The sequence below is a fragment of the Eschrichtius robustus genome, chromosome 5 (genome assembly GCF_028021215.1).
Source record: "Eschrichtius robustus isolate mEscRob2 chromosome 5, mEscRob2.pri, whole genome shotgun sequence".
Taxonomy (NCBI): domain Eukaryota; kingdom Metazoa; phylum Chordata; class Mammalia; order Artiodactyla; family Eschrichtiidae; genus Eschrichtius; species Eschrichtius robustus.
Window position 1 is genome coordinate 144,070,059 of NC_090828.1, and position 15,248 is coordinate 144,085,306.

At 53.6% G+C, this 15,248-nt stretch overlaps 1 protein-coding gene across 1 annotated transcript in view; it reads right to left on the minus strand.

Moving 5' to 3' along the window:
• Positions 1-15,248, minus strand: part of GLI2 (GLI family zinc finger 2) — a 248,343-nt gene that overhangs the window by 48,981 nt on the left and 184,114 nt on the right. Inside the window, exon 3 of the mRNA XM_068545373.1 lies at positions 15,034-15,139. Coding sequence (XP_068401474.1) covers positions 15,034-15,139 — 106 coding nt within the window. The remainder of the gene's footprint in view (positions 1-15,033; positions 15,140-15,248) is intronic.

A 15,248-nucleotide genomic window follows, 5' to 3' on the forward strand; every position in this document is an offset into this window, starting at 1 on the left:
AACAGAGCTCCATGGCGCCCGACTGGGTGGAGTTCAATCTCCTCTCCAAGGCTTTTTAAAAAAAATAAATTTATTTATTTATTTCTGGCTGCGTTGGGTCTTTGTTGCTGCACGCAGGCTTTCTCTAGTTGTGGAGAGCGGGAGCTACTCTTCGTTGTGGTGCGCGGGCTTCTCATGGCAGTGGCTTCTCTTGTGGAGCACGGGCTCTAGGCACGTGGGATTCTATAGCTGTGGCACGCTGGCTCAGTAGTTGTGGCTCGCGGGCTCTAGACCACAGGCTCAATAGTTGTGGCACACGGGCTTAGTTGCTCTGCAGCATGTGGGATCTTCCCGGACCAGGGCTCAAACCCGTGTGCCCTGCATTGGCAGGCGGATTCCTAACTACTGCACCACCAGGGAAGTCCCCTCTTCAAGGCTTTTGTTTGTTGGCTTTGTTGTTCCTTGCTTGTCTCCTTTTTTTTTTGTATATGAAACTGTACCTCGGCAAGGTTGCTTACCACCTTTTTCATACATTAATTTTAAAAGTTCCAAAAATCAAGTCCTTTACAAAATATACTAAGGGGGGTTGCAACTGTAAAGAGAGGTGCAGTGAATTCTCTTGGAAATCACTGGAGAATTGCCTCTCCCCAAATCAGAGACCAACCTGCACACTCTGGTGCACCTGGGCTGCACCTGTCCACGTGGGGAGGCTCTGAAAACCAGCAAGAAGGACACCTGTAAACAGGAGCTGGACCAAAGCAGCCGGCCACTCACTGACTTTGTTCCTGTGGTCACGCATCATTCCCTCTGCCAGCCTCAGAGTATGGGCCCCTGACGATGTTGGGCGGGGAGCTGGAGGTCGGAGGAAGACTCGGCCAGGACCCCGCCCCCAGGAAGTGGGGCAGGTGGCTGCCCGCCTGACTGACACGTGCTGAACCAGGGGCGTCTGGTCAACCCTGACATTCCCCTGCCTCGAACCCCCCTCCCACGCACAGATCTCAGCAAAGGGCATGAGCGCCCATGAGGCTGCGGTGATGACAAGCTGTTGGGAAAAAGACACCCCTGCAAAATCACAAACGCTGGACTGTGTACAAGAGCCAAGACATGGAAGCAACCTAAATATCCATTGACGGATGAATGGATAAAGAAGATGTGTCACATATATACAATGGAATATTACTCAGCCATAAAAAAGAATGAAATAAGGCCAATTGCAGCAACATGACGGACCTAGAAATGATCATACTAAGTGAAGTAAGTCAGACAGGGAAAGACAAATACCATATGATTTTGCTTATATGTGGAATCTAAAAAAATGATACAAATGAACTTACCTACAAAACAGAAACAGACTCATAGACATAGAAAACAAACTTATGGTTACCAAAGGAGAAAGGTGGGGGTGGGGGATAAATTAGGAATTCGGGATTAACAGATACACGCTAATATACATAAAACAGATAAACAACAAGGTCCTGCCGCATACACAGGGAACTATATTCAATATCTTGTAATAACCTATAATGGAAAATAATCTGAAAAAGACATATATGTAACCGAATCACTTTGCTGTACACATGAAACTAACACAATATTGTAAATCAACTATACTTCAATGAAACAAAATCACCATGCTGGGACCTCTGGGATCAGGGAGGGAGCGTGGACACTGACTGCAGCCTACAAACAGTATACAGGTGCTGGAGCAGAAAGAGGGGTGGGAAGGAAAGGATTCATTCACTCTGCTGGGGCAATCTGAGAAGGCTTCCCGCAGGAGGTGGCATCTGAGCTGGGCCTCGACTCTCACAGGGGAATGGAAAGGAGGCAGTGAGTGGTGCAGGCTTGGTGTTTTGAGACAGGAGAATAGCTGAAAAAAGGGCGGGTCAAATCGGGGAATAGGTAGCAGAGTCCTAGGGCTGAAGGTCAGACCAGACAGCTGGGTGGGGGGAGAACATGTGGGGAAAACCATGAAGCAAATGTTGGTAACCTGAGCCGGGTTTTAACAGGCACTTCCCGTCACCCAGACACTTCATCATGGGAGCAAAGAGAGTGGGCACAGATTGGGAGAGGATATTTGCACCAGAGATAACCAACCACAAAATGAGTAGCCTTAATATATAAAAAGCTTAGTCAAATCAATAGGAAAAAGACAACTCCATAGAAAAATGGGCAAAATAGCTGAACAGGCATTTCACGAGCAGGAAACATTATTGGCCAAGAAACATATGAAAGAATGTAGTCAGCATCATTAGTGATATAGGAAATAAAAAAATTGAATCACAGGAGATGTCATTTAAGCAAAAATTAAAATGTGGATGACATCACCCTGATAACAAGGATGCGGAGCACGCTGAGCCCTCAAACACTGCTGGTGGGAGAGGCTCGGCAAAAAGTCTGGCAACATCGAGGAGGGTTAAAACGTGGCTACACCATGACTCAGCAATTTCGCTCTCAAACACACATTTATTCTAAGGAATGGGTGGTACGTGAGGCCTGGAGGATGGTGCTAGAGCTTTCACTGCAACGATGTTCAAAATAGCAAAAGCACAGACGCATCCCAGGTGCCTGTCAGTCCAGACTGCTTCAGAGCAGTGAGAATTAACGAATTAAGAGCCCTACGCACCAATGGGATGACTCCCTGGAACATTCCATGACCCGTGAAAACCAGGTTCCCCAAGAATCCATCTGCAATGATTCTATTTATATAGAATAGAATTGCTCTATTTATATACAACACGGCGATGGCTGTATATAAAGCACACAGAGCAAACCCAAACAATGTATTATTACAAGAGTCAGACATCAGGTACAACTGTTACAGACGCAGGGGGTGATAACGCCAAGTCCCAGAGGGTGGTGGAGGGGGAGCCCCGGGGCAGGACCCTGGAGGGCCACACGGGGCCTCAAAGGTGCTGGCACATCCCCCGTTCTCGGGCAGAGCAGGGGACAATGGTCATTAATACTCTTTACATCGTAACCATGCTTTTACTATCCTTTTGTACGTCTTCAGTGTAATAAGATGAGATTTTTAAAAAGGATGGCTGGGTAGAAGCTGGCCTCTGGTTAGAAGTTGGCCGAGCGGACGGGGGTTCTGGGGTGGGGAGTGGAGAGACCGCAGGGCTGTCGTGGAGAACCTGTGTGGGCTGCTAGAAGGGTTTGAGGGTCCAGTGATTGTCTCCGGGGTCACCCAGTGGGCTCATCTTGGCCGCTCCATCTCTCTGCTGCCAGGTTCCCTCCCAGCCAGCCCCAGAGCATAACTCTAACCCTAACCCTGCTCTGCGACCGACACACATCTGTATACATATGCAATCCTTCCGACCCTCCGCTCACCCCGTTCCCATCCCAGACATGCACGTTCCGCCAGACCTAGCTGAGCGCCAGCTCTCAGCTGTCACTCCCCGAGCAGGGCAGACCCATAATAAAGAAATCACTGTGTTCAGCTGATGAAGAGCAGATTTCTTACTAAGTAAACACTGATGTTTTGGTAGGGAAATTAGGTTATAAAATTGCACCTACAAAGGAGGCCATACAGATGGACTTGGTTAAGCTCTAGCCACACAGGCAACGGGGGTTAATTCAGTCACCCACCCTTTATTACACTTTCTTCTCCTCGGAGCACAAGTTTGGGAAGGTGATCAGTTTTTTCAAACATACAAACCCCAAAACGCAGAAGAAACAAGAGTAAGTTATCAAGGACACTTTTCTCCTAGCAAAGTGATGACTTGTGCAGAGCTGGGGGGTGGAGGGGGAGGTGGTGGGCTCCATCCACCTGTCTGGGGAGCCGGGCGATTATTAGCCATCCCCCGCCCAGGTACCTGAGGTGTGAGTTAGCCTCTGGGTATGTGGGTCCTGCATCTGTAAGAGGAGCCACCCTTGGCTGAGCACAGCTGAGCAGAATCTTCCAGAAAGTCACGGCTTTATGGGGACGGTCCCATCACAGGGCAAATGCAGGGGGCTGGAGGGGGAGCCACAGATGGGAGTGAGACACTTGGTCTTGGGGTTGGGGGAGGGGCTTCGTTAGGCTTCCCTAGGGGTCTGGGCTTAAGCAAGGAGAACAGGCCTGGGCGGAGGGTGGGCTACATGCAGGGAAACTCCTCCACGGTGAGAATTCTTCCACTCTGGCCTGGCCAGCCAACGGGGGTGTGTGGAATTTCCTTTCCTGGATGGCTGTCAAATCGAGATGGATAATCCCAAATAGTTTAGATAAGACATCTCGTCTTCTTAGAGGTGGGTGGGCTGTCAATTTCTACCCAGCTTCGGAGTCCATTAGTGTGTGATTTGAAAAGGGCCCGGGAGTCGAGGCCCCTTACTGGAACAAGGGCAACTCTGGGGCTAGCAGTGGGATGGGCAGAGGCAGGCCTCCGTGCCTTCCTGCTGACAAATGCTTTCCGCTCCTGGTTTCCTGGTGCTCTGGGTTCGCCCGACCCCTCCTCTCCCACCTGCACACCACTCTGTAACTGCTCGATTTCCCCCCCTCCCCCTCTCAGGCCATGAGATGGCTGTGAGTACCCAGACTGCACCTCCTTGGACCGTATCCCTGGTGCAAGGCTGGCACATCACAGGCACTGGGTGAGTGTCATGAAATGAACAAGTGCTAAGAACTTCCCCACTGAGTGAAGCAACAAGTAAACGCTACTTTGCTTATGTGGGACAGGTCAAGTTCACATTTCAGAAATACAGCTCCTGGAAGAGGAAGATGAAGGAAGGGACTCACATGGTGCCGGACATATTTCTTCCCCGTGGGCCCCACGGCACATAATTGGTACAGCGATGCTGGCTGCAGTGATGGAGGCTTGGAGAATGGCTGCAACAGGACTCAGGGGCAGAGCACTGCTCACGAATTCTCTCAACCAGTGTGGACCAAGGCTGGCAGGAGTGACCCCGAGTGATAGCACTTGGGACACAGATAAATCCAGCAAGAATGAATTAGGCTCAATAAACGGATGCATTCTGGGCACGAGCAGCAGCTTCCACCCGGAGTGAACGACACGGACGCGGACAGTGGGAAAAGACCCCCCCACCCTCAAAGGCCAATCTGTCCACCAACACCTGAAATTTTAGTGTTAGTGATCAATTCCTTTGGATTGATTACAGCAAAGATAACAGCAAAGATAACCGTAGCCCTAAGACCTACAATGAGATGCCTCTTCCTCTCCGAGGATAATCACAGCATAGAGAAGAGCTCAGGCTTGAGGGTCAGATCTCACTTTCTGGCTGAGTGATCTTGGCAAGCCCTTAAATTCCGGAAACCTCCAATTTTCTGCTCTATGAATGGGGGAGAATATCACCCACCTTACGGGGCACTGAGAGGACTGGATATAATATCATCTGCCCAGCACCCAGCAGAGTGCCTGGAATGAAATGTGGGTTTCCTTCTGGTGTCAACAGGAGAGTGGAAAGAGCAAGCCATTGTCCAGCAACCACTGGGCACCAGGACCTGTCCTCTGTGCTTTATACTCACTCACTCACTTAATTCTCACAAGCGCCCCACGTGGGCTACTGTTTTGTCTCCATTTTAGAGACGGGGAAACCGAGGCTCTGGAGGTTAACAGCCCGCCCAAGGATGTCAAGGGTATATAGATGGCATAGGACTTGAACTCTGGCCCCACCCTGTTCTCCTACATCCTGGGGGTGTGGGATGGGAACTGCCCAAGATGACGGGGGCCCAGCGGGTCCGGAGGGGAACCAGGAAGATCACCTCTCAACCCTGCAGGACCTTTCCACCGGGCAGTGCCTCCCCACGCCTGCTCTGTGCACCCTCCCCTGCGGTAGGCCCGCCTCATTTCTGCACATCAAGATTTGCTTCACTCCCGGAGCCCCTCCTGCCCTCGGCTGACCACACTTTGCTCTCTGCAAAGCCCAGAGTCAAGCAGCAACCCTTCTGCGAGGGCCGGCGTTCAGCAAAGATCAAAGAGCGGGCCGCCTTATCAGACACGCTCCTCGTTAAACTTTTACGGGCGGATTCCATCATAAATGAGCTGTCCGACCCACGCCGCCGAGCACGATCCTGGAGCTGGCGATCTGAAGCTCTCAGAGGAGAGAGGCTTCTGCAGAGGGGTCAGGGCGGAGAAGAGCCCTCTAGGGTCAAGCTGCCCGGGTTCAAGTCCCCGCTGTGCTACTTACTAGCAGAATGTCCCTGGAGACAGCGGTCACCCTCGCCGTGCCTCAGCTTCCCCACATATCCAGCGGCAGTGACATGCTGCCTTTCTATGTGGTGCTGATGAGGGTCGGGTGACATAATCCAGAGGGCTGGACACAGGCTGCTGTGGCTGTGTCTCAGTTAGCCTGAGCCCAGCATCCTGCCACCCAGAGACAGGAAGGGACCTGCCTGGAGGTCTCTCTGAGGGCCACGCCCATCACCGGGAGCCAAGGCTCCACATCTGTCTGTCACTCGGCCCTCAGACAGCCGAGGGAGGAGGGCGAGCTGCCCTACAACTGCGTAGTCCTGGGCTTTTCTGGACTCCGTGTCCACCTGCCGGGCAGTTCCTCTGAAGATGCGGTCAGCCACGTGGCTTTTAAGGAGCGCTCCCTGCGACCGGGAGCCCGCCCAGCATCTTGGCCCGGGATCCAGGCGGACATGCCCTTTGGAAGTTTCCTCCTTTCTTCCATCTGTCGCTTGGCAAAAGCACGCACATTTGCAGAGGGCAGAGAACGGTCTTCTCGAAACACAAACAAAGCCGGTCCTCTCTGAACCGTGAACCTGGCATGCTGGGCCAAGAATCAAGAAGAAAATCTTCACGTATCTTTCTGCCCCCCTCGGTGGCTGGCTGAGGACAGAGCTGTCAGGGGCCCGGGGCAACGCAGGTGAGTCGCAAGCCGAGCTGACTGCGTGTTTAGTACTCTCACAACGAGCCGGTGCCGTCCTGATGGAACACTGACCTTGGCAAAAGCCATCTTCAAATCCCCCCAGACCTGACCGTTCGTGAGCTCAGCCAGCAACAGCCAAGAAACTACCTTCTGGAGGGAAGCGGGGAGGACCATCCCCACTGATACGCAGTCGCCAGGACGAGGCAGGGTCCGGCCGTCCGGCACAGCTCTGGTGGGGGTGGGGGTGGGCAGTGGACACGCGTGACGGAGTGGCCAGAAGATGGTGGGAAGCAGAGGCCTTCACACCCACCAGCTGGCACTCCTTAAAGTACCCAGGACTTTATTATTTTTTTTAATTTTATTTATTTATTTATTTGTTGGTTTGTTTATTTATTTTTGGCTGTGTTGGGTCTTCGTTTCTGTGCGAGGGCTTTCTCTAGTTGCGGCAAGCGGGGGCCACTCTTCATCGCGATGCGCGGGCCTCTCACTATCGCGGCCTCTCGTTGCGGAGCACAGGCTCCAGACGCGCAGGCTCAGTAGTTGTGGCTCACGGGCCCAGTTGCTCCGCGGCACGTGGGATCTTCCCAGACCAGGGCTCGAACCCATGTCCCCTGCATTGGCAGGCAGATTCTCAACCACTGCACCACCAGGGAAGCCCCCGGGACTTTAAAGTACGTGTGGACTTTCCAAGAACTGATGGCTAAGTCCCGGAGCCATCTGTCCCTAGCAAGAGCCCTGCCCCCTTCCTTCTCCGTGCAGGGTGGCCTTGGCTGCGACGGCTGGAGCACTGCTCACCAATTACAGCTCAGGATCGGGTGATCTTCAGGTCCAGAATCCAGGCAGGTGCTGGGGGTCGTGGATGTCAGAGGTCAGGTATGGAGACCGGCAAGTGGAGAGCGGCGGGGGACTGTCCTCCCTATGGTTGAGATGCTGTGTCCATCCCCTTCTCCCCCACCCCCCTCCAGCATGCGCACCTCCTTCCGCAGACTGGGAATATGAAGAGACTTAGGTCAACTCGTGAGTGGGTGATGGGGAGGAACCAGGGGATGTTTAACACCCATACTGTAGAGTGGTTATCATGGAGAGAAAAGGCCTAAAAGCCTGCTAGCTCTGACTCTGGACAACCAAATCACAGCTCTGGGCCCGCTTTCTTGGGTATAAAATTAGCAGGGTGGCCCCTAACTCTGGCCTGTGGGTGTCTATAAACAGGCGTATTCCCAGGCCTCACCTTAGCCTGAAAGAGCCAGAACTTCTGGGGTCGGGGCCTAGGAGTGTGCATCTTTCAGACACATCCTAGTTCAGATTTTCAGCCAGGTTTGAGAACTGCTCCACGAGCTGGTGTCTCTAACTCTTCTGGGCTGCGAGCAGTTGGAACTGGTCCTCTCTGAAGCCCCAGGGCAGGGCTCGGATGGGAAGGACCTCACAAGCAGGGTGAGGAGTTGAGGACCTACCCAGTCTCCTGCACCAGGAACACAAGCTTCTACCCTCCCTGCAAACACGTGAGTTGGTCCCGGCCCAAGGCAGCCCTGACTCCCGCACACACCAAGGAGGTAGGGGGGCTCCAGCTGAGGGCCTTGCCGTGCCCCGCCTCAGCCTTGGTCCCCACGTTCCCTGCTGAGCCTGCTTCCAAGGGGCAGGGGCAGGAGGGGATCCAAAGAGCTGTTCCCTGCTAGCGGTTACCAGGTGATGGAGAGACTGCGGGACTCTCCCCCGCCCTTGAGATCGGACTCTCAGAGACTCAGGAGCACGTCCCCACGGGGGGGGCAGGGTCACGGGAAAACCACACCTGACCAGCAAGATCATCCCCCAACCATCTGTCTCCCCACCACCTGTGATTTATGCAGGTGGCAGGTGCCGCTCCACGAGTCCCGTGTCATTTACCCTTCTGGAACCATCTGAGCGTTAGTAAGCCATGCAAGGCCGGTGGTGGGTTTGCACTTCCAGGACGGTAGCTCTGGAGAGGGCTGGGGGGCGGGTGTCTAATAGGGAGCCGTCCAGATGGGCGGCACGGGGTGGGTTTCCACACCCTGGACCCACCGCCTGCTCCTCCCACGTGTAGCTGCCTGTTTGGGCCGGTGTGCGGGCAGCCCTGGCCCGGCTCCTCCTCTGTCCCAACCACAGTGACAGCTGTAGCCGGTGTCCTTCCCATGCCCCCCACTTCTCCAACAGCTCCTATGGTTACCCTGAAAATGAACCGGTCCACTCCCCCTGCTCCTGGCTGCCAAAAGGGTAAAGTCCAAATTCCTCAACTGGGGGGAAAAAGGACCCCTCCTCCCGCCATCCCCATTCTCCACCTTCCCATGGCACGGCCCCCAGACAGCATCCTCTTCCAAGGTCACGCCATGGCCTGCTTCTGCCACAATGAACCTCCATCTCTAATAACGACAGTAATCACAATCCTCCTTAACATCTACTGCATGTTTCCAAACTGTTCTAAATGCGCTCTTCGTATTACCCCATTTAATTTTCCAAATAACTCAGTAGATGGGGTAGGTACTATTATCACGCGCTTTTACAGATGAGAAAACAGGTTCATTCGTTCAGGCTGGTCAGGTAGTCACATCCCAAGGCTGGTGCGTCCAGCGCTGGGGTTCAAGCCCAGGTGGCCTGGCAGGGCCGGGGGCGGAGCGCTCCGCCCGGGGCCACGCCCACCGCGGCCAGGCGAGCCAATGGGCAGTGGTCCCGGGCGCTGAGCAGCCGCAGAGGCTCTGGCGACAGGACGGGAGACGACACCGCACGTCATTTGCTGCGCAACGTCTGCGTGATTAGACGCGTTTGGCGCCGGCGAGGAGGAGCGGCTACAGCAGGGGCTTGAGGGATCGGGCTCTGCGCCAGAGGAGGAGCGGCTACAGCAGGGGCTTGAGGGATCGGGCTCTGCGCCAGGCTCCGACAACACTGATCACCGAAGCCACAGCCAGGGGGCCCGTTTTCCTCCCAGGCTTTATCCTGTTTCCCACCTGGGGCACCCACCTGGGGGGATGAAGGGGTGGGCTTTCCAGGGCCCGAGGTTAGCCCTGAACACGTGCTGTGTCCCCCCTGTGGCCTGGGCAGGAGCCAACGGCCTCCAGGATAACGTAGAGTGAGTTGCTGGGAGCGCACCCCAGCCAGAGGCGGGCTTTGGGGGGTGGGGGGGCTGGGGTGCTGGGCCCCTCAACCCTGGAGCGGAAGCAAGCAGGCCCACCGTGCAAGGGTGACCTGGGAGAGTCGGTGCACCCCTCTGGGCCTCAGCCTCTGCATCGGTAAGATGCATACTACAGCCCCATTTCCCGGGGCTGTCACGAGGGTCACCTAATAGCGCACAACCAGGCTGCAGTGCAGAGCCTGGCCCCTGCAGGCCCTGCACAGATGATTGACACCTTTTATTGTCTTCTGCTGGGTGATGCCAGACTTAGCACTGGGGCTTGGTGATCACAAATGAGCCGAATAATGACACGCAGAGATGTCCGTGTTCTAATCCAGGAACCCCTGAATGCCACCTTCTATGGGAAAAGGGACTTTGTAGATGAAATTGAGTTAATGATTGTGAGACAAGAAGGGGGTCCTGGATTTCAGGGCCCTAAAAGCAATCACTGCCATCCTCATAAGAGAGGCAGAGGGAGAAAACTCCTGCAGATGAGGAAGAAGGTGATGTGAGAAAGAAGCGGGAGGCAAAAAGGCGGTGTGGTGAGGGGCAGGGATCACGGGCCAAGGAGCGCAGGCAGCCTCCAGAAGCTGCAAAAGTCAAGGAAATGGATTCTCTCCAGGAGCCGGAAGCTTCCAGGAGGAAACCAGCCCTGCCAACACCTTGATTTTAGGCCCAGAAGACTGACTTCTGACTTCTGTCCCCCACAGCTCTCGGAGGGTACATCTGCATCGTTTTAAGCCACCAAGTTGGAGACAGGCAGTTACAGCAGCAGGAAACAGCCCTACAAGTAAAGAGCCATCCAGGCCAGTGAGTGACAAGGCCATTTCCACAGGCCCGCAGCCCTCCCCTGCTGCCTGCCACCTCTACTTCCTGCTTCTCTGGGTGCCCCACCCATTCTCTGTCCCTCACTGGCCAGGAGGGAAGCAGGCCCCGGGACGGGACAGGGCCTGTGTCCAATCCTGACCTGGGGAATGGCAGAGCCTGGAGAAAACTCGGGGCGGTCCACCTCCCGGCCACAGCTCTCTACTAGCCCGGGGAGTGACAGTACTGAGGGCCCCTGACTCAGTGCCAAGGTCCTGCCTGCAGCCGGAGCATCTCAAGCCTGTAATGTGTGTTAAAAACACACGGTGAGGGCTTCCCTGGTGGCGCAGTGGTTGAGAATCCGCCTGCCAATGCAGGGGACACGGGTTCGATCCCTGGTCCGGGAAGATCCCACATGCCACGGAGCAACTAAGCCCGTGCGCCACAACTACTGAGCCTGTGCTCTAGAGCCCACGAGCCGCAACTACTGAGCCCACGGGCCACAACTACTGAAGCCCGCACGCCTAGAGCCCGTGCTCTGCAGCGAGAGAAGCCACCGCAATGAGAAGCCCGTGCACCGCAACGAAGAGTAGCCCCTGCTCGCCACAACTAGAGAAAGCCCGCATGCAGCAACGAAGACCCAACGCCGCCAAAAATAAATAAATAAATTTATTTAAAAAACCAAAAAAAATAAAAAACAAACGGTGGGCCCATCCTAGAGTCTCAGCAAGTCTGACTCAGCAAGTCTGGGCTGGGGCCTGAGCCTCTGCATTGCCAGCAGGCTCCCTGGGGAGGCGGCTGGTCCAGAGGTTTGGGGGCAGTGCCCTAGCAAAGGGCTAGGTGAGCTTTCAAGAAGGAATCGTCTGGACCCGTGCAGGCGACCTGTGGTCATACACGTGCTCCCAAGAGCGAGGCCAGCATGCGGCCGAGGGCCGGGGCTCAGGAGGCGGTAATTAGATTTCAAACTCTCTCACTCCCTCAGTGGAGGCCCTAAGGATGAATTATTTAACCTCTCTGTGCTGCCTCAGTTCCTTCATCTGTAACATGGGGCTGACATGAAATGCACATCTTTTAGGGTTGAGAGGATTAAGTAAGATGAACACAGGAAGTGTTTACAGCAGAGTCTGTCCACAAGGTCAGAGTTATTTCGAGAAACGGCAGTCTTCAATGGTGACGTCTTCTTACATCTCTGTCGTTGCCCCTAGGTATGCGGGGACATGGGAGCCAGGATGCTCCCCTGCAGGGACGCACACCTGCCTGCACGCTCCCCAGGGAGCTCTCAGCAGTGCGCATGTCTCTGACCAGCACAGGGCCCCTCGCGGGGAGCACTTCGCTGCAGGCCTGCCGTGCCCAGGATCTGTGTCACGGAACCAGCCAAACAGTTCTCAAGAGCAGAAAATCAGCCACTCCAACCCCCTCCTGGAAAGGGACTCAGTTCCCTTGATAGTCATAGGATTCTCAGATGCCACCAACTGAGCAATTTTGGGGTGATCCACCAGCTCTAAGAGTACGCACCTTCCAGAAGCCGCCTGAGCTGTGGTCTCAGCCACCTGCAGCTGGAGAAGCGTGGGAGGTGGGCAGAGGGCTGAAACGGCCCCACCGTCCACCAGGGGGGACACAGGCCTATCAGCAGCAGGCCCTAGTCAAGTGAGAACCAGCTACATGCACCAAAATAAAACGCAAAGATCCCAACATGACACAGGGGACAACTTGAAGGGACTCCCAACGCACAAATCTGGGACAGTTTGAACAACACAATAAATAGTGACAGCAATAGAGTATAACTCACAGAAGAGGACAAATATCCACACATTGATTTGACACAGATAAATGATCAAATAAACAGAGAAATGGGGGAGAAGGGACAGCTCTTCCTACAGTAGAATTCCAATCGATAAATGTGGAAGGAATCACGGAAATAGAAAATTACCATTTAGCAAATACTAGACGTTACTGTTTTTGGCAAGAATCATCAATGGATGTTCAAGTGAGTGGGTGAAAATATGAGAAATAGGAATTTACATATTACCCAAGTATTGTCCCACAAGGGACTTGTAATTACAAAGGGATGAACTTTAAAGTGGAGAAACCCAGCAGACGTCACCGTAAGCAAACGATCAAAGTTAGCCATCTCCAGGGATGAGAAGTATGGTCGTCATGGGCCCCAACACGAAGCACTAGGAGGGCACAGCACCACTTCTATGGGAGTATCCCCCCAATGCATCATCTGAATTTATCAGGAGGCAACACCAGGCAAACCCAAATCGAGGACATTTTATACAGTAACTGGCCTTTCCTCTTCAAGTGTCAAGGTGATATGTAAATTTGTGCAGCCACTTCAAAGAACAGCATGGCGGTTCCTCAAAAAACTGAAAACAGAGTTGCCATATGATCCAGCAATCCCACTCCTGGGCATATATCCGGACAAAACTCTAATATGCACCCCAATGTTCATAGCAGCACTGGTTACAACAGCCGAGACATGGAAGCAACCTAAGTATCCATCAACAGATGAATGGATAAAGAAGATGTGATACATACATACAATGGAATACTACTCAGCCATAAAAAAGAATGAAATAGTGCCATTTGCAGCAACATGGATGGACCAAGAGATTGTCATACTGAGTGAAGTAAGTCAAACAGAGAAAGACAAACACCATATGATATCACTTATATGTGGAATCTAAAATACGACACAAATGAACTTATCTATGACACAGAAACAGACTCACAGACAGAGAACAGACTTGTGGTTGCCAAAGGGGAGGGGGTGGGGAAGGATGGAGTGGGAGTTTGGGGTTAGCAGATGCAAACCAGTATCTAGAGAATGGATAAACAACAAGGTCCTACTGTATAGCACAGGGAACTATATTCAATATCCTGTGATAAACCATAATGGAAAAGAAAAAAAAAGTGTCAAGGTCATGAAAGGCAAGAGAGACTGAGCCATGTCCTGGATTAAAGATGACGAAGGAGTTATGACAACTAAATGCAAGGGCTAAATCCTGAACATGGAAAAAAAGGACATCCACAGGCAACTGACCAAATTTAGATAAGATTTATGAGCTAGTTAATAGCACTGGACCAGTCTTTGGTTATGTAAGAAGTGAACGTTTGAGGAACCGGGTGAGGGTATACGGGAAATCTTTGCACTATTTTTGCAACTTTTTTATATGTCTGAGATTATTGCAACATACAAGACATCTTGAAAAAGCACACAGAAGTCCCAGATTTGCTTTGTCTGGGGTGAGCAGCGGGTGCCCCAAAACAGGAGTCAACTGCCCCCGTCTCAGGCACAGGGCTTTGAATATAGTGGGGTCTCAGTGAGTTTTGACTGACTTTATTCCAGCAGGAGCTGGGAGAGGGAGCAGGGTCTGTCTTCAGTGGGTGGAATGCATGGAGGGTGTCGATGGCTCTCAGAGCAAAGCTCAGAGCCCACTGGACAGAGTGTGAAGACACCTCATTCCAATGCTACAGTGTGGCAGGAATCCAGGGAAGGACCCCCACTCAGGGTGGGCTCCCAGGAGGAGGTGGCCCCTGAGCTGAGGCTTCGGGACTCTGGAGGAGGTGGTCAGGAGGAGGGGCCGTTCCAGGCAGGTTGGGCAGTAGAGGCTGAGACCCAGGTCCAGGTGGGCTAGAACCATAACGGCAGCTTGGTGTGGACAGGTCGGGTGTCTGGGTCAAGAGGCAGGTGTGGGGCGCAGTGGAGATACCGGGGGTGGGGTGAAGGATTCAGCCTCTCTCCTGGAAGCAAAATGGATGAGGTAGCAAGGGGTCTTGGAGTCATAAAGACCAAGAAAAGTGACATCAGCTATGGGCTCCGAGACCCTGGGTGGGAGTGAAGAGGGGCAGGGACAGGTCTAGAGAGAGACACACAGGGGACACACGCCTTCACTGGGGGGTCTTAAAGCAGGGAGTAGGAGAGGCCCCAAAGAATAACCTTGAGCTTGTCCTTATCAGTAGGGTTACCCTGTAATTCACTGTCCAAACTGGGATACTTGAGAGCATGAAAGGGGTGGGGGGGGGCACTATGAATGATTATGTTGGGACAACGTCGATCCAAAGTCACAGTACTTATATGGGGACTTTGGTCTGCAGGGCGTCCCCACTGCCTGGATGGGGGAAGAGCCTCAGGGCGCTTGTGGACACACCAGGACCCCCTGCATCCTTGGAAGCCGTGATGTGGGAGATGGATGCGCTTCCTGCTCAGGTAACCAGAGGGGAGCTGGGGTTCACACCCCACAGTCCCCCTTCACACGGGTCAGCGCACGTCGGGGTGACAGAGGTGGACGGAGGCAGGGGCGGCGGGCGGAACTTACCCTTGCACACCGTGGACAGGGTGAGGCTCGTAATGGTACCTTCCCTCCTGGTGTCGCATGTCAATCGGGAAGGGGGCGTGGAACGGTGGCAGGAGATGTGTCGGCACTGCGGAGGGGAGAGAGAAACAGGACTTCAAAAACTTTTCCCCTCCCTCGAAAAGCACTTTTCAAAGGGCTTTAAAGCTCAATGAATTTCAGAGCAGCAGCGCTCAGGA